The sequence below is a fragment of the Lithobates pipiens genome, unplaced genomic scaffold (genome assembly GCF_037356315.1).
Source record: "Lithobates pipiens isolate NorthernLeopardFrog02 unplaced genomic scaffold, aLitPip1_a1.2 Scaffold_59, whole genome shotgun sequence".
Taxonomy (NCBI): Eukaryota; Metazoa; Chordata; class Amphibia; order Anura; family Ranidae; genus Lithobates; species Lithobates pipiens.
In genome coordinates this window covers 1,031,857-1,050,912 of record NW_027507880.1, presented here as the reverse complement: position 1 = coordinate 1,050,912, position 19,056 = coordinate 1,031,857, and the positions used below count along the sequence as shown (strand labels likewise).

At 47.1% G+C, this 19,056-nt stretch overlaps 2 protein-coding genes across 2 annotated transcripts in view; both read right to left on the bottom strand.

The window, feature by feature from the left end:
- The window catches only part of LOC143958183 (uncharacterized), an 88,122-nt gene that overhangs the window by 16,979 nt on the left and 52,087 nt on the right, over positions 1–19,056 (bottom strand). Inside the window, exons 4-6 of the mRNA XM_077467655.1 lie at positions 16,210–16,281; positions 14,519–14,590; positions 12,097–12,168 (exon numbers count right to left, since the gene is read on the bottom strand). Of these exons, the coding sequence (XP_077323781.1) occupies positions 12,097–12,168; positions 14,519–14,590; positions 16,210–16,281 (216 nt within the window). The remainder of the gene's footprint in view (positions 1–12,096; positions 12,169–14,518; positions 14,591–16,209; positions 16,282–19,056) is intronic.
- LOC143958164 (uncharacterized) overlaps positions 1–19,056 on the bottom strand; it is a 309,265-nt gene that overhangs the window by 238,138 nt on the left and 52,071 nt on the right. The gene's annotated exons all lie outside the window — the stretch shown is intronic.

The window sequence follows — 19,056 nt, the reverse complement described above, 5'->3', positions numbered from 1 at the left end:
TAAAAGGCACTCTGGCTTTGGCAATAAAGCTGACAATGCACCATGAGTCACCAGTGTGCCTTAGCCAATGGCAGGTTGCCAAATACTGCTATAAAATGACTGTGTACATATTTCTTGGTATGACTTTGCTGTGGACCTCCTGCTAGAAGGGTCCCTCATCCGTTTGTACTGGTATATCTGTAATAAATCTGTCTTCTAATCAACATGACTGGAGTTGACTGATCAGTAAGAGGAATGGAATTTTACTGACATCTGCACTTTGTGCCTAGCACTCTCCTGCACTCTGTACATAGTTCACTACAGAAACCTGCACCCTGTACATAACATACTCCAGAGCCCACCTTCCTGTACATAATGCACTCCAGAACCCTGCACTCTATACACAGCACTCTCCTGAGCCATGCACTCTGTGCATAACACACTTCAGAACTCCGCACTCTGTATCTAGCACTCTCCTAAACCTTGTACTCAGTACCCATTAAGCCCCTCCCACTGTTAAGTGTTGAACAACACATCTGTATTTGCCGTTGTGCAGGCAGCGTGCTGCCAGTTGCTTCCTCCTTTAAGTGTCCCTCATTCTGAAGTTCAAAAGTTGCATTTTCTGCATTGTGCATGGATTTGTACATAACAAGTAGGGGAAGCTCATTTTAGATTTGTCTTGACGCTTCATTTTTTCCAAATTTTTTCTCCAGATTCCTAAGGTCATTTGTATTCCTTTTGTAGTCTAAAGTATTTTTTTTTTATATGCAACTTCAGTGCCTTAGATATAAAGAACATTTGTTTAATATATGTTAGCCGAACATTGAAAGAACAATTACACACTTTGAATCTAAGTGGCTACATGCAGCTGCAATGTTAGGCGAACATACATTAACCACTTGCTTACTGGGCACTTAAACCCCCTTCAGTCCCAGACCAATTTTCAGCTTTCAGCGCTGATGCACTTTGAATGACAATTGTGCAGGCATACAACACTGTACCCAAATGAATTTTTTATCATTTTTTTCCCACAAATAGAGCTTTCTTTTGGTGGTATTTAATTACAGCTGGGAGTTTTATTTTTTGCTAAACAAACAAAAAAAGACGCAAAAAAAATCAAAAAAAAAAATCACGTTTAATAGTTTGTTATAAAATTTTGCAAACAGGTCATTTTTCTCCTTCATTGAAGTGCGCTGATGAGGCGGCACTGATAGGCTGCACTGGTGGGCACTGATAGGCTGCATTGGTGGGCACTGATAGGCTGCATTGGTGGGCACTGATAGGCTGCACTGGTGGGCACTGATAGGCATAGCTAAGGCGGCACTAATAGGCACAGATAAGGCGGCACCGATGGGCAAAGATGGGCACAGATAAGATGGCACAGATTGGTGGCATAGATGGGTGGCACTAAGGGGCACTGATAGGTAACACTGATAGATGGGACTGATGGGCACTGATAGGTGGCACTGATAGGTGGCTCTGAGAGGTGGCACTGCTGGGCACTGATGGGCGGCACTGCTGGGCACTGATGGGCACTGGTAGATGACACGGATGGGCACGGATATGTGGCACTGGGGTGCAGCACCTTTGTTGAGGCAGATTGTGGGCACTGCTGGGTGGCACTATGGGAACTGCTGGGTGGCACTGACGGGGGGCACTTATTTTTTAATCATCTTTATTGATGAGGGGGCAGGTGGGCACTGGCAGGGGGCAGGTGGGCACTGGCAGGGCTGGGCGTGCCCGGGACTGATGTCCGATCACGGCCGGTAGGTGATCGGCTTTTTTTTTTTTCTCCTCGCACTGTCAGCGCGAGGAGGAATAATAGCCGATTACCGACTCCGTTATATCACATGATCAGTTGTCATTGGCTGACAGCTGATCACGTGATAAGGGGTCGGGATCGACCCCTTGCTCTGATCGGTGATCAGGCGAGTCTCATAGACCCCTCAGGGGTCGCGCAGGCCGCTCGTGCACGGGACTACGTCAATAGACGTAGTCCCGGGAAAGGAGATCCGCGCTGTAACCGTCATTCGGCTGTAGCGCGGGTCCCAAGAGGTTAAACACATGCTTTTTTATCTGAGGCACTAAAGTTGCATATAAACCCCCACTCCACTCTCAAACACGGCCATCCGCCGACTGCATTGTAAGCCGAGTGACATTTCTTAAATGGGACGTCACTAGGTGGCACCGCCCCCTTGGGACGTCACTGACCGGTGCATGCTGGGGGGAATCCCTGAATGGAAGTTTGGAAATGTGGTCGCCCTAGACCAGTGGTCTCCAAACTGCAGCCCAGGGGCCAGATGTGGCCCTTTGCTTGCTTCTATCTGGCCCTAGGGACACTATTCCTCCAACTGACAATGATGAGGCACCATCTCTCCCACTGACACCAATAATGGGGGCACAATTCCTCCTACTAAAACCATCCATGATACACTATTCCTCCCACTAATATCAATGATGGGACACTATTCCTCCCACTAATATCAATGATGGGACACTATTACTCCCACTGACACCAATAATGGGACACTATTCCTCCTATGAAGACCAATGATGGAACAATATTCCTCCCACTGACACCATCTATGGGGCATTGTCCCCCCTACTAAGACCAATGATGGGGTGCTATTCCTCCCACTGACATCATCCATGGGGCACTGCTCCCCCTACTAAGACCAATTATGGGGCACTATTCCTCCCACTGACCCCGTCTATGGGGCACTGTTCTTCCTACTATGACCAATGATGGGGCATTATTCCTCCCACTGACACCATTGATAGAGCACTGTTTCTCCTGCCATGACCAATAATGGGGCATCATTCCTCCCACTGACATCATTAATGAAATGCTATTCCTCCGGTTAAAACCAGTAATGGGACAGTGTTTACTCCCACTTATGCATTTTCTACTCACATTGACCAAAGTCTGGCCCCCTTGAAGCTTGAAGGACAGTAAACTGGCCCTTTGTTTAAAGAGTTTGGAGACCCCTGCCCTAGGCTGAGAGTGTATACCTCACACTGACCTTCCCTTGTTCTATCCAAAGCAAAAGTTTTTTTGCTGAACGTGGGTTTTGAGTTACAGCAGAGTTTGGTGAGATACCATTAATGGAAGCTTGGGTTGAAATGCAGACCAGAGAAAAAAGAAATGAGTCTTAATTTCCTTCATGTGCAGTTGTACACAAACAATATGTTCCTTATTTACCTGCAAGTCCGCTGCTTCCTCTTTCTCCTTTTGAGCCTGTTGGTCCGGCAGCCCCTTGTCTACCAGGTACTCCTGAAAAGCCATGTAATACAGTGATCACATGAATTAAAGATAGAACAACATATAGGATAACATAGTATTTACTAAAAAACCTTACATTTTAAGGGGAAACCCACACCAAAAAAAAAAAAAAAAAAAAATGGGGTGCCCCCCAAAAATTCATACCAGGCCCTTCAGGTCTGGTATGGATTTTAAGGGGTACCCTGAACCGAAATTTTAAAAATAACAGACCCTTATCCGAGCATGCAACCTTGAAGGTCCAGATGGGAGATGGACGAGCAAGCCCCCCCCCCCCCCCTCCTGGGCCATACCAGGCCACTTGCCCTCAACATGGAAAGGATGCTTTGGGGTCCCCCAAAGCACATTGTCCCCATGTTGATGGGGACCAGGGCCTCATCCCCACAACTCTTGCCTGGTTGTTATGGGGGTCTGAGGGCAGGGGGATTTTTGGAATCTGGAAGCCCCTTTAACAAGGGAGCCCCAGATCCCAGCCCCCCATGTGAATGGGTAGGGGTACATTGTAGGGGCTCGCTTGTCTCCTTTCTTTCCTGGCCTGCCAGGCTGCTTGCATTGATAAGGGTCTGGTGTGGATTTTGGGAGGACCCCCACACCATTTTTTTTAAAGGGTTCCCCTAAAAATCCATACCAGACCTGAATGGCCTGGTATAGATTTTGGAGGGGACTCCCACCACTACATTTAAAAGAAAAAACTGTTTCATCTATATTGCCGGGACCTGACAAAACATTACAGGCGCAAGCAAATTTAAATGACATTTTTTCCTTTAGAAATGTCATTTTTCTGCAGGACTGTAATAAACATCGGAAAGATGTGCTACTTTACAGGTAGACTAAAGGGACCCCCAGGCACAATATTTCATTTTTATTGTTTCATTTTAAGCATTATTAAAATCACTGCTCCTGAAAAAATGCTTGTTTTTAAAACTTTTTTTGCATTGATGCATGTCCCCTAGGGCAAGACCCGGGTCCCCATACACTTTTTATGGAAATAACTTGCATATAAGGCTTTAAAAGGAGCACAGTGTTCGCAAACATGTTTTTGTATGTTCACATGCACAGTGGTGTAGTGGTTAGCACTCTCACCTAGCAGTAAGAAGGGTCACTGTTTCAAATCCCAACCATGACACTACCTGCCTGGAGTTTGCATGTTCTCCCTGTGCCTGTGTGGGTTTCCTCCGGGTACTCCGGTTTCCTCCCACAATCCAAAGACATGCAAGTAGGTTAATTGGCTTCTGTCCAAAATTGGCCCTAGTATGAATGGGGACCTTGGATTGTGGGCTCCTTGAGGGTAGGGACTGATGTGAGTGTGCAATGTACAGGGACAATTGTAGACACTCACTCAGGTTGAACTGGATGGACTGGTGTCTTTATTCAACCTTACTAACTATGAAACATGTTCTGGTGTGAACCAAACCGGGGGTGTTCGGCTCATCCCTACTCCTTACCATATAACCTCTAATAGAAGCCTTCATAAATAGGGATGGCCGAACAGTTCGCCCGGCGGTCGTTTCGCGGCGAATTTCGGCTGTTCGCGGTCCGCCAGTTCGGCGGACTATTGGCGTCGTTCGCCCGGCGGACTTCCGTGTTTTTACTGTGTAAAGGAACTTTGACCTGATGACACATCCATCATGGGGTACAGGACAGCCAATTGAGACATGACAGCACATGGACACTTGGACATTCCCCCTAACTTATAAATACACCCGATCCGGCGGCCATTTTACATTCTTTCTTCTGTCACTATAGGGAAAGGTTGCTGTTTGGAGCAGGGACAGATAAAACGCTAGCTATTTGGTACACAAAAGTTCTTTTCAGGACTGGTATAGGTGTTAGGTGTATATAGGTTTGCTGTGCTACTGATTGTTGCAGCAGCCTGAGTGTCTTTTGTCAGTTTAGATAAAGGGACAGAGCGCTGTGTCTGCTGCTATTTTAGGGACAGCCAGATTAGTCATCATCATCATCATTAGCTGTTACTATCAGGACCACAAAAGTGCTATTCGAGTAACCAGTTATCGTTCCAGTCTCCTCTGTTTTGACAGTTTGTATAGGGACAGGAAGGAAGCAGTGTGTCAGGCAGTGAGGGTCAGTTTAAACAGTAGCTGTTACTATTAGTTCCACAAAGGTTCTTTTCAGGACTGGTATCAGTGGTATGGTAATAGGCTTGTACACGTATAATATTCTTTCTTCCAAATATAGAAAGAATATTATACTTGACTGCTGCCCTTCTGCTGCAGTCTGCTAATCATTCACAACTCACTTGTTCTACAAAGCTCTTTATCAGGACTGGTAACTTGGTATGTGTAGGGTGCTACAGTACATAGGGTTGAGTGAGGTACAGTCTGCCGTTCTGTAAGGACTGGTATCGGTCCACAATAGATAGGGTTGAGGTGCACCACTGCTGACCGCTGCCCTATACTGCAGCAGTCCTTCAGCAGTATAGGGACTGACGTACAGTCGGCTAATCAGTCACACACAACCTACTTGGTCCACAAAGGTCCTTATAAGGACTGGTAACTTGGTGTAGGGTGCTACAGTACATAGGGTTGAGTGAGGTACAGTCTGCTGTTCTGTAAGGACCAGTATCGGTCCACAATACATAGGGTTGAGGTGCACCACTGCTGACCGCTGCCCTATACTGCAGCAGTCCTTCAGCAGTATAGGGACTGACGTACAGACTGCTAATCAGTCACACACAACCTACTTGGTCCACAAAGGTCCTTATAAGGACTGGTAACTTGGTGTAGGGTGCTACAGTACATAGGGTTGAGTGAGGTACAGTCTGCTGTTCTGTAAGGACCGGTATCGGTCCACAATAGATAGGATTGAGGTGCACCACTGCTGACCGCTGCCCTATACTGCAGCAGTCCTTCAGCAGTATAGGGACTGAGGTACAGTCTGCTAATCAGTCACACACAACCTACTTGGTCCACAAAGGTCCTTATAAGGACTGGTAACTTGGTGTAGGGTGCTACAGTACATAGGGTTGAGTGAGGTACAGTCTGCTGTTCTGTTAGGACCGGTATCGGTCCACAATAGATAGGGTTGAGGTGCACCACTGCTGACCGCTGCCCTATACTGCAGCAGTCCTTCAGCAGTATAGGGACTGACGTACAGTCTGCTAATCAGTCACACACAACCTACTTGGTCCACAAATGTCCTTATAAGGACTGGTAACTTGGTGTAGGGTGCTACAGTACATAGGGTTGAGTGAGGTACAGTCTGCTGTTCTGTAAGGACCGGTATCGGTCCACAATACATAGGGTTGAGGTGCACCACTGCTGACCGCTGCCCTATACTGCAGCAGTCCTTCAGCAGTATAGGGACTGACGTACAGTCTGCTAATCAGTCACACACAACCTACTTGGTCCACAAAGGTCCTTATAAGGACTGGTAACTTGGTGTAGGGTGCTACAGTACATAGGGTTGAGTGAGGTACAGTCTGCTGTTCTGTAAGGACCGGTATCGGTCCACAATACATAGGGTTGAGGTGCACTACTGCTGACCGCTGCCCTATACTGCAGCAGTCCTTCATCGGTGTAGGGACTAAGAGTTTTGTCACAGGGTCATTTAAAAAATGACAGGCAGAGGAAGAGGCAGGCCCTTCCGCAGGGGTGGTAGGGGTAGGGCAGGAGAAACAGCCTTGAGCCAAAGTGGGAAGTTGCAGAAGGTGCGTTCAATTACTTTAAAGGACACACCAGACTTGTTTGAGTGGCTCACTCAGCCTTACTCTTCTGCACCCTCCTCATCCTCTCGATCTGCACCCTCTTCTTCACTCTCTGCTATGTGCACCCCCAAAGACACTACCACCAACAACACCACCACCACCACCACCACCACATACCTTCCGCTTGAGTCACAGGAATTATTTTCCGATCCATATCATGAGGACATTTCTGATGCGCAGCCACTCTTGGTATTGGATCAGGAAGAGGAGGTAGCAACAACCGCTACTCAGCAGTCTGACGACAGTACCCAGATCAGCCCAAGGAGGAGGTTGGTCCCCGGTGTTGCTGCCTACTCCGAGATCTCTACTTATAGCGGTGGGGAAGGTGATGTTGATGATGATGTGTCTAGTGATGTCACGTGGGTGCCCACAAGAGAGGAAGAGGAGGGGAGTTCAGAGGGAGATATGGACCAGCAGATAGGGAGGAGAAGCAGGAATAACTTACATTGCACAGGAGGGACAAAGCAGACTGCAAATGTATCAGGAGCGAGTCATCGACCATGTACGGTCACATCTGGCGCTGCCAGGACACTGGCACATGGCTCCGCAGTGTGGGCTTTTTTTAACGTGTCCGCTGCTGACAATAGCGTTGCCATCTGCAATCTTTGCAGTCAACGCATTAGTCGCGGTAAGCCCAACACTCACCTAGGGACGACCGCCTTAAGAAGGCACATGGGCAGCCATCACCGAGCCGAGTGGGAACAACGGAACACACAAAGCCGCACTGCAGGCTCTCACCGTCCAGCCTCGTCTTCTACTTCTCCTTCTCCTCTCTCCTCACAATTGTCCTCCACTCCACCTTCCATCATGCCAATCTCACATTTTTCTGGCCTAATGTTCGAGCTTAAAAAAATGATGACGCCGGATAACCCTCTTGCCCAACGATTGACGGCTGGCTTGTCAGAACTCATAGCCCGCCAACTACTGCCATATAAACTGGTGGACTCAGAGGCCTTTCGCAAATTTGTGGCCATTGGAACTCCACAATGGAAGGTCCCAGGAAGGAAGTATTTCTCAGAGAAGGGCATCCCAGAGCTATATGGCCATGTTCAGCGGCAAGTGAATGTATCTCTGGCACACAGTGTCGGTGCCAAGATACATCTGACCACAGACACGTGGTCTAGCAAACACGGGCAGGGAAGGTATATCACTTTTACTGCCCACTGGGTGAACCTTCTGACGGCCGTCAAGCATGTAACCCGTGGCACCTGTGTAGATTTGGTTTTACCGCCACAGATTGCATGCAGGCCTGACTCTTCTTCTCCTCCTCCTCCTACTCCATCCTCCTCCCTCTCCTCCTCAGCTGACTCCTCCTTTTCCGCTGCTACCGTCTCTTCCGCTGCACCGCCCAAGCTCCCCAGAACCTATTCCACATGCCAGGTGAGACGTTGCCATGCCGTGCTGCGTCTGTTGTGCCTGGAAGCCAAGAGCCACAGTGGCCCAGCACTCCTTTCAGCTTTGCGTTCACAGGCAGTGGCTAACACTGCTCAATTTGACAGTTGGTAAAGTGGTGTGTGACAACGGTGCCAATCTGCTTAGCGCATTGAAACAGGGCAAAATCACGCACGTTCAATGCATGGCACACGTCTTAAACTTGGTCGTGCAGCGATTCGTTGTCAAATACCCTGGGGTCCAGGACATCTTGCGGCAGGCAAGGAAAATCTCGGCCCATTTCAGAAGATCTTCCACGGCCATGGCTCGCCTTGCTGACATTCAGTGGCGACACAATCTGCCGGTCAGACGTCTTATTTGCGATTGCCCGACGCGATGGAACTCAACCTTCTATATGCTTGATAGGCTGCTCCAGCAGAAACGTGCAGTTAACGTCTACCTGTATGAACTCTGCGGCAGAAACGGTTCTGGGGAGCTGGGGTTTTTTTCACCGCGCCAGTGGCTGCTCATGCGCGACGCTTGCAGACTTCTGCGGCCATTTGAGGAGATCACCAAACTGGTCAGTCGCAGCCATGGCACCATCAGTGACATGGTACCTTATGCCTTCTTTATGGAGCGTGCATTGCGTCATGTCATTGATCAAGCTGTGGAGGAGCAGGAGCGGGAAGATGAGGAAGTCGCAATGCTGGATGAATTCCCAGGGGGGGGCTACTCTATCTGAGACAAGTCAACAACAGGAGTCTGAAGAGGAGTCAGAGGAGGATGGTGCCGGGGCGGATGAGGAGGAGCAAGAAGAGCATGCTTTAAACCTTTCTGGGATCCCTGTTGTGCGTGGATGGGGAGAGGAGAATGAAGAGGACGACATTATCCTGGATGATGAGCAGGAGCCAGGCCACCACATCGCTTCCACTTTAGTGCAAATGGGGGCCTTCATGCTCCAGTGTTTTAATAGGGACCCCCGTATAAAAAGCATAAGGGTCAAGGACCAGTACTGGGTGGCAACGTAGTTAGACCCCCGGTACAAACACAAAATGGCAGAAATGTTACCGCCGTCGCAGAGGGCTGTCAGAATGCAGCACTTCCAGGCCTTGCTTCGAGAAATGCTGCATTCTGCTTTTGCGTGCGCTGGCAGAGGAGCAATTCCCACTCCCAGAGAAGGAGTTGCGGGTACCAATCCAACAGCGCCTGCAAGAAGAGGCCAGTTTGAAGATGTGTTGGTGACTTCGGATATGAGGTCATTCTTTCAGCCGACCCATCGACAGGTGTCATCCGGATCCAGCATCAGGGAACGCCTAGACCATCAGGTGTCTGACTACATTGGATTAACGGCCGATGTGGATGCTCTGAGGAGTGATGAACCCCTGGACTACTGGGTGGGCAGGCTTGACCTCTGGCCAGAGCTTGCCCAATTTGCAATCGAACTGTTGGCTTGCCCCTCATCCAGTGTCCTGTCCGAAAGGACGTTCAGCGCAGCAGGGGGGATCTTGACCGATAAGCGTACTCGCCTAGCTCACGACAGTGTTAATCTACCTCACATTTCTAAAAATGAATGAGGCATGGATCTCGGAGGAATTCAACACATGTGACCAGTAGACCATGTATATGTCTATAAACAATTTTTTTAATCAAGCACACAGACCTTCTTTCTTCATTTGGCTCACTTCCTTGTCCCAAAAAAGCACACCGTACTATATGCCCCTACCCTCCTCTTTGAAGAGGTTGAGCGGTGTCATATTTCTACTGGGGCTGCTTATGAGGGGATCGCACCATCCCTGTGCTGTGCTGACTTCCTCCTGGGGTTCTTATTATGAATGGATCACACCATCCCTGTGCTGTGCTGATTTTCTCCTGGGCCTGCTTATTATGAGGGGATCACACCATCCCTGTGCTGTGCTGATTTTCTCCTGGGCCTGCTTATTATGAGGGGATCACACCATCCCTGTGCTGTGCTGACTTCCTCCTGGGGGTTCTTATTATGAGGGGATCACACCATCCCTGTGCTGTGCTGATTTTCTCCTGGGCCTGCTTATTATGAGGGGATCACACCATCCCTGTGCTGTGCCGATTTTCTCCTGGGTCTGCTTATTATGAGGGGATCACACCATCCATGTGCTGTGCTGACTTCCTCCTGGGAGTTCTTATTATGAGGGGATCACACCATCCCTGTGCTGTGCTGATTTTCTCCTGGGCCTGCTTATTATGAGGGGATCACACCATCCCTGTGCTGTGCTGACTTCCTCCTGGGGGTTCTTATTATGAGGGGATCACACCATCCCTGTGCTGTGCTGATTTTCTCCTGGGCCTGCTTATTATGAGGGGATCACACCATCCCTGTGCTGTGCTGACTTCCTCCTGGGGGTTCTTATTATGAGGGGATCACACCATCCCTGTGCTGTGCTGACTTCCTCCTGGGGTTCTTATTATGAATGGATCACACCATCCCTGTGCTGTGCTGACTTCCTCCTGGGGGTTCTTATTATGAGGGGATCCCACCATCCCTGTGCTGTGCTGATTTTCTCCTGGGCCTGCTTATTATGAGGGGATCTCACCATCCCTGTGCTGTGCTGACTTCCTCCTGGGGCTGCTTACGGTGCTGCTGTCAGTGCTGTATACCACGGTGCTGGTGTGAGTGCTTAATGTCACGCTGCTGATGTCAGTGCTCTCTATCACGGTGCTGCTGTCAGTGCTGTATATCACGGTGCGGGTGTGAGTGCTTAATGTCACGCTGCTGATGTCAGTGCTCTCTATCACGGTGCTGCTGTCGGTGCTGTATATCACAGTGCTGGTGTGAGTGCTTAATGTCACGCTGCTGATGTCAGTGCTCTCTATCATGGTGCTGCTGTCAGTGCTGTATATCACGGTGCTGGTGTGAGTGCTTAATGTCACGCTGCTGATGTCAGTGCTCTCTATCACGGTGCTGCTGTCAGTGCTGTATATCACCGTGCTGGTGTGAGTGTTTTATGTCACGCTGCTGATGTCAGTGCTCTCTATCACGGTGCTGCTGTCAGTGCTGTATATCACTGTGCTGGTGTGAGTGATTTATGTCACGCTGCTGATGTCAGTGCTCTCTATCACGGTGCTGTTGTCAGATGACTCTATCACGGTGCAGGTGTCATTGCTGTATGTCACGCTGCTGATGTCAGTGCTCTGTATCACGGTGCTGCTGTCAGATGACTCTATCACGGTGCAGGTGTCATTGCTGTATGTCACTCTGCTGGTGATCATCTCCTGCACCCTCTTCTTTGCCTATCCTGGTCCCTGACCTTCCGTCTCCTCCATTGCCTTCATGCGCTCCACAGTCCTGAATTGTCACAACAATTTCCCATATAAAAAAAGAATGCTTGTAGTTGTCGATCCCAGATTCACCTCATACATGTGTTATGTCATTGGCCATGTGGTGGGACTATGTTTGCCCAGCTAATAATTATTTTGTGGCTGCAAATTTGACCTATAGGTTTGCGAAGTTCGCCTTCCATTGAAGTCAATGGGGCCCGCCGTGAACTTTCCGGTTCGCGAACTATCTGCCGCGTTCGCGAAACGTCCCGTCGGAAGTTCGTCCATCACTATTCATAAACCTAGGCACCCTGTATTGCAAACCCAGTTATACCAGTTCACATTCAGCTACGGTGCATATATTCCTCTCTGTGGTTTCATTTAAAGTCATACAAACCATTCATGTAAACAGAGAGGGTTCACTTTAGTGGGCAAAGTTCCCAGTTACCTGGAACCCCACTGACTCCTCTTTCCCCTTTTGCTCCAGTTGGTCCAGAAATCCCTTGTAATCCAGGAGGGCCTAGTTAGTCAAGAAAGAGTAAAAGCTTTAGTTTAATCTGCTTGGTTTTTGATTCCCCTTTTTTCTTCTTTATCCTCAACAAATTTCTAACAGGACCTGTGGTGCAAATAAACTATCACCTCATATGCCTTTAGAAGAACCCTACAGCTGTGAAAGCAGTGGTAAGGAAGAGGTCTTTAAACACTGACTTTGCCCTTTCTGAGGACCACCACTAATTTTATCAAGATCAGTGTAAATATGTTCATCTCTAAAAAATTCTAAGTATTAGTCGAATATTATTCCATCTGATGCTACACATTATAAGCTACATGTAGATGCAAAATGATCGGTCCTGGTTGTAAAGAGCTACCTAGGGGTCAACAAAATGGTTATGTGGACTTCCCTGTTCCCAGAACCCTGCACTCTGTACGTAACACACTTCAGAACCCTGCACTCTGTACATAACACACTCCAGAACCCTGCACTCTATACGTAACACACTCCAGAACTCTGCACTCTGTACGTAACACATTCCAGAACCCAACATTCTGTACATAATGCACTCCAGAACCCGGCACTCTGTAGGTGATGCACTCCAGAACCCTGCACTTTGTGCCTAGCACTCTCCTGCTCTCTGTACATAGTTCACTACAGAAACCTGCACCCTGTACATAACATATTCCAGAGCCCACCTTCCTGTACATAATGCACTTCAGAACCATGCACTCTGTACATAGCACTCTCCTGAGCCATGCACTCTGTGCATAACACACTTCAGAACCCCGCACTCTGTATCTAGCACTCTCCTAAACCTTGAACTCAGTACCCATTAAGCCCCTCCCACTGTTAAGTGTTGAACAACACATCTGTATTTGCCATTGTGCAGGCAGCGTGCTGCCAGTTGCTTCCTCCTTTAAGTGTCCCTCATTCTGAAGTTCAAAAGTTGCATTTACTGCATTGTGCATGGATTTGTACATAACAAGTAGGGGAAGCTCATTTTAGATTTGTCTTGACGCTTCATTTTTTCAAAAAATGTTCTCCAGATTCCTAAGGTCATTTGTATTCCTTTTGTAGTCTAAAGCATGTTTTTTTTTTTATATGCAACTTCAGTGCCTTAGATATAAAGAGCATTTGTTTAATGTATGTTAGCCGAACATCGAAAGAACAATTACACACTTTGAATCTAAGTGGCTACATGCAGCTGCAATGTTAGGCTAACATACATTAAACAAATGCTTTTTTTTATCTGAGGCACTAAAGTTGCATATAAACCCCCATTCCACTCTCAAACACGGCCATCTGCCGACTGCATTGTAAGCCGAGTGACATTTCTTAAATGGGACGTCACTAAGTGGCACCGCCCCCTTGGGATGTCCCTGACCGGTGCATGCTGGGGGGAATCCCTGAATGGAAGTTTGGAAATGGGGTCACCCTAGACCAGTGGTCTCCAAACTGCAGCCCAGGGGCCAGATGTGGCCCTTTGCTTGCTTCTATCCGGCCCTCGGGAAACTATTCCTCCAACTGACAATGATGAGGCACCATCTCTCCCACTGACACCAATAATGGGGCACAATTCCTCCTACTAAAACCATTGATGATACACTATTCCTCCCACTAATATCAATGATGGGACACTATTCCTCCCACTAATATCAATGATGGGACACTATTACTCCCACTGACACCAATAATGGGGCGCTATTCCTCCTATGAAGACGAATGATGGAACAATATTCCTCCCACTGACACCATCTATGGGGCATTGTCCCCCCTACTAAGACCAATGATGGGGTGCTATTCCTCCCACTGACATCAGCCATGGGGCACTGCTCCCCCTACTAAGACCAATTATGGGGCACTATTCCTCCCACTGACCCCATCTATGGGGCACTGTTCCTCCTACTATGACCATTGATGGGGCATTATTCCTCCCACTGACACCATTGATAGAGCACTGTTTCTCCTGCCATGACCAATAATGGGGCATCATTCCTCCCACTGACATCATTAATGAAATGCTATTCCTCCGGTTAAAACCAGTAATGGGACAGTGTTTACTCCCACTTATGCATTTTCTACTCACATTGGCCAAAGTCTGGCCCCCTTGAAGCTTGAAGGACAGTAAACTGGCCCTTTGTTTAAAGAGCTTGGAGACCCCTGCCCTAGGCTGACAGTGTATACCTCACACTGACCTTCCCTTGTTCTATCCAAAGCAAACGTTTTTTTGCTGAACGTGGGTTTTGAGTTACAGCAGAGTTTGGTGAGATACCATTAATAGAAGCTTGGGTTGAAATGCAGACCAGAGAAAAAAGAAATGAGTCTTAATTTCCTTCATGTGCAGTTGTACACAAACAATATGTTCCTTATTTACCTGCAAGTCCGCTGCTTCCTCTTTCACCTTTTGAGCCTGTTGGTCCGGCAACCCCTTGTCTACCAGGTGCTCCTGAAAAGCCATGTAATACAGTGATCACATGAATTAAAGATAGAACAACATATAGGATAACATAGTATTTACTAAAAAACCTTACATTTTAAGGGGAAACCCACACGAAAATTTTAAAAAAATGGGGTGCCCCCCCAAAATTCATACCAGGCCCTTCAGGTCTGGTATGGATTTTAAGGGGTACCCTGAGCCAAAATTTTAAAAATAAGAGACCCTTATCCGAGCATGCAACCTTGAAGGTCCAGATGGGAGATGGACGAGCAAGCCCCCCCCCCTCCTGGGCCATACCAGGCCATGTGCCCTCAACATGGAAAGGATGCTTTGGGGTCCCCCAATGCACATTGTCCCCATGTTGATGGGGACCAGGGCCTCATCCCCACAACCCTTGCCCGGTTGTTATGGGGGTCTGAGGGCAGGGGGATTATTGGAATCTGGAAGCCCCTTTAACAAGGGAGCCCCCAGATCCCAGCCCCCCATGTGAATGGGTAGGGGTACATTGTAGGGGCTCGCTTGTCTCCTTTCTTTCCTGGCCTGCCAGGCTGCTTGCTTTGATAAGAGTCTGGTGTGGATTTTGGGGGGGACCCCCACACCATTTTTTTTAAAGGGTTCCCCTTAAAATCCATACCAGACCTGAATGGCCTGGTATAGATTTTGGAGGGGACTCCCACCACTACATTTTAAAGAAAAAAAATGTTTCATCTATATTGCCGGGACCTGACAAAACATTACAGGCGCAAGCAATTTTAAATGACATTTTTTCCTTTAGAAATGTCATTTTTCTGCAGGACTGTAATAAACATCGGAAAGATGTGCTACTTTACAGGTAGACTGAAGGGACCCCCAGGCACAATATTTCATTTTTATTGTTTCACTTTAAGCATTATTAAAATCACTGCTCCTGAAAAAATGCTTGTTTTTAAAACTTTTTTTGCATTGATGCATGTCCCCTGGGGCAGGACCCGGGTCCCCATACACTTTTTATGGAAATAACTTGCATATAAGCCTTTAAAAGGAGCACAGTGTTCGCAAACATTTTTTGCATGTTCACATGCACAGTGGTGTAGTGGTTAGCACTCTCACCTAGCAGTAAGAAGGGTCACTGTTTCAAATCCCAACCATGACACTACCTGCCTGGAGTTTGCATGTTCTCCCTGTGCCTGTGTGGGTTTCCTCCGGGTACTCCGGTTTCCTCCCACAATCCAAAGACATGCAAGTAGGTTAATTGGCTTCTGTCCAAAATTGGCCCTAGTATGAATGGGGACCTTGGATTGTGGGCTCCTTGAGGGTAGGGACTGATGTGAGTGTGCAATGTACAGGGACAATTGTAGACACTCACTCAGGTTGAACTGGATGGACTGGTGTCTTTATTCAACCTTACTAACTATGAAAAATGTTCTGGCGTGAACCGAACCGGGGGTGTTCGGCTCATCCCTACTCCTTACCATATAACCTCTAATAGAAGCCTTCATAAACCTAGGCACCCTGTATTGCAAACCCAGTTATACCAGTTCACATTCAGCTACGGTGCATATATTCCTCTCTGTGGTTTCATTTAAAGTCATACAAATCATTCATGTAAGCAGAGAGGGTTCACTTTAGTGGGCAAAGTTCCCAGTTACCTGGTACCCCACTGACTCCTCTTTCCCCTTTTGCTCCAGTTGGTCCAGAAATCCCTTGTAATCCAGGAGGGCCTAGTTAGTCAAGAAAGAGTAAAAGCTTTAGTTAAATCTGCTTGGTTTTTGATTTCCCTTTTTTCTTCTTTATCCTCAACAAATTTCTAACAGGACCTGTGGTGCAAATAAACCATCACCTCATACGCCTTTAGAAGAACCCTACAGCTGTGAAAGCAGTGGTAAGGAAGAGGTCTTTAAACACTGACTTTGCCCTTTCTGAGGACCACCACTAATTTTATCAACATCAGTGTGAATATCTTCATCTCTAAAAAATTCTAAGTATTAGTCGAATATTATTCCATCTGATGCTACACATTATAAGCTACATGTAGATGCAAAATGATCGGTCCTGGTTGTAAAGAGCTACCTAGGGGTCAACAAAATGGTTATGTGGACTTCCCTACTCCCAGAACCCTGCACTCTATACGTAACACACTCCAGAACCCTGCACTCTGTACGTAACACACTCCAGAATCCTGCACTCTGTACGTAACACACTCCAGAACTCTGCACTCTGTACGTAACACATTCCAGAACCCAGCATTCTGTACATAATGCACTCCAGAACCCTGCACTCTGTAGGTGATGCACTCCAGAACCCTGCACTTTGTGCCTAGCACTCTCCTGCACTCTGTACATAGTTCACTACAGAAACCTGCACCCTGTACATAACATACTCCAGAGCCCACCTTCCTGTACATAATGCACTCCAGAACCCTACACTCTGTACATAGCACTCTCCTGAGCCATGCACTCTGTGCATAACACACTTCAGAACCCCGCACTCTGTATCTAGCACTCTCCTAAACCTTGTACTCAGTACCCATTAAGCCCCTCCCACTGTTAAGTGTTGAACAACACATCTGTATTTGCCGTTGTGCAGGCAGCATGCTGCCAGTTGCTTCCTCCTTTAAGTGTCCCTCATTCTGAAGTTCAAAAGTTGCATTTACTGCATTGTGCATGGATTTGTACATAACAAGTAGGGGAAGCTCATTTTAGATTTGTCTTGACGCTTCATTTTTTCCAAATTTTTTCTCCAGATTCCTAAGGTCATTTGTATTCCTTTTGTAGTCTAAAGTATGTTTTTTTTTATATGCATCTTCAGTGCCTTAGATATAAAGAGCATTTGTTTAATGTATGTTAGCCGAACATTGAAAGAACAATTACACACTTTGAATCTAAGTGGCTACATGCAGCTGCAATGTTAGACGAACATACATTTAACAAATGCTTTTTTTTTATCTGAGGCACTAAAGTTGCATATAAACCCCCATTCCACTCTCAAACACGGCCATCTGCCGACTGCATTGTAAGCCGAGTGACATTTCTTAAATGGGACGTCACTAGGTGGCACCGCCCCCTTGGGATGTCACTGACTGGTGCATGCTGGGGGGAATCCCTGAATGGAAGTTTGGAAATGTGGTCACCCTAGACCAGTGATCTCCAAACTGCAGCCCAGGGGCCAGATGTGGCCCTTTGCTTGCTTCTATCCAGCCCTCGGGACACTATTCCTCCAACTGACAATGATGAGGCACCATCTCTCCCACTGACACCAATAATGGGGCACAATTCCTCCTATGAAGACCAATGATGGAACAATATTCCTCCCATTGACACCATCTATGATCAGGATAATACACTTGTGTCAGAGCTCCTAACTCTGACCAGGCCAAATCAAGAGAAAAAAAAACCTCCTTACAGAATGTAAGCTAGCACAGCCTTTTTTAAATAGTATAGAATTGGGGAAAGTTGAAAATTGTTGATATTCCCTTACCTGCGCAAATGCTAATACTTGTATTTATATTAATAGGGACTGCTAGTTGTAAGGCTAAATAGTTTTATTCTATGGAAGCAATACTAAGCAATATCTGCATACCGTGTAAAGTGCAATATAATAAATGACCACCAGATGTCACTAGTGGATACAACATGAATTGTGAACACTATATAACGTGCAATGTTATGTGTAGACAATACAAAATCAACTCTAAAGTGTATATGTGTGTGTTTGTATGTGTATGTATGTGTTTGTATGTTTCTATTTGTGTGTATTTGTCTGTGTTTTATGTTTGTACAAACTCCAGGACCTTACACTCTGTACCTAACACACGTACGTAACACAATTCAAACTCCTGCACTCTGTATGTAACACATTCCAGAACCCGGCATTCTGTACATAAAGCACTCCAGAACCCTGCCCTCTTTAGGTGATGCACTCCAGAACCCTGCACTTTGTGCCTAGCACTCTCCTGCACTCTGTACATAGTTCACTACAGAAACCTGCACCCTGTACATAACATACTCCAGAGCCCACCTTCCTGTACATAATGCACTCCAGAACCCTGCACTCTGTACATAGCGCTCTCCTGAGCCATGCACTCTGTGCATAACACACTTAACCCCGTACTCTGTATCTAGTACTCTCCTAAACCTTGTACTCAGTACCCATTAAGCCCCTCCCACTGTTAAGTGTTGAACAACACATCTGTATTTGCTGTTGTGCATGCAGCGTGCTGCCAGTTGCTTCCTCCCTTAAGTGTCCCTCATTCTGAAGTTCAAAAGTTGCAAATTACAGCATTGTGCATGGATTTGTACATAACAAGTAGGGCAAGCTCATTTTAGATTTGTCTTATTGTCACTATTCCTCCCACTAATATCAATGATGGGACACTATTACTCCCACTGACACCAATAATGGGGCACTATTCCTCCTATGAAGACCAACGATGGAACAATATTCCTCCCACTGACACCATCTATGGGGCATTGTCCCCCCTACTAAGACCAATGATG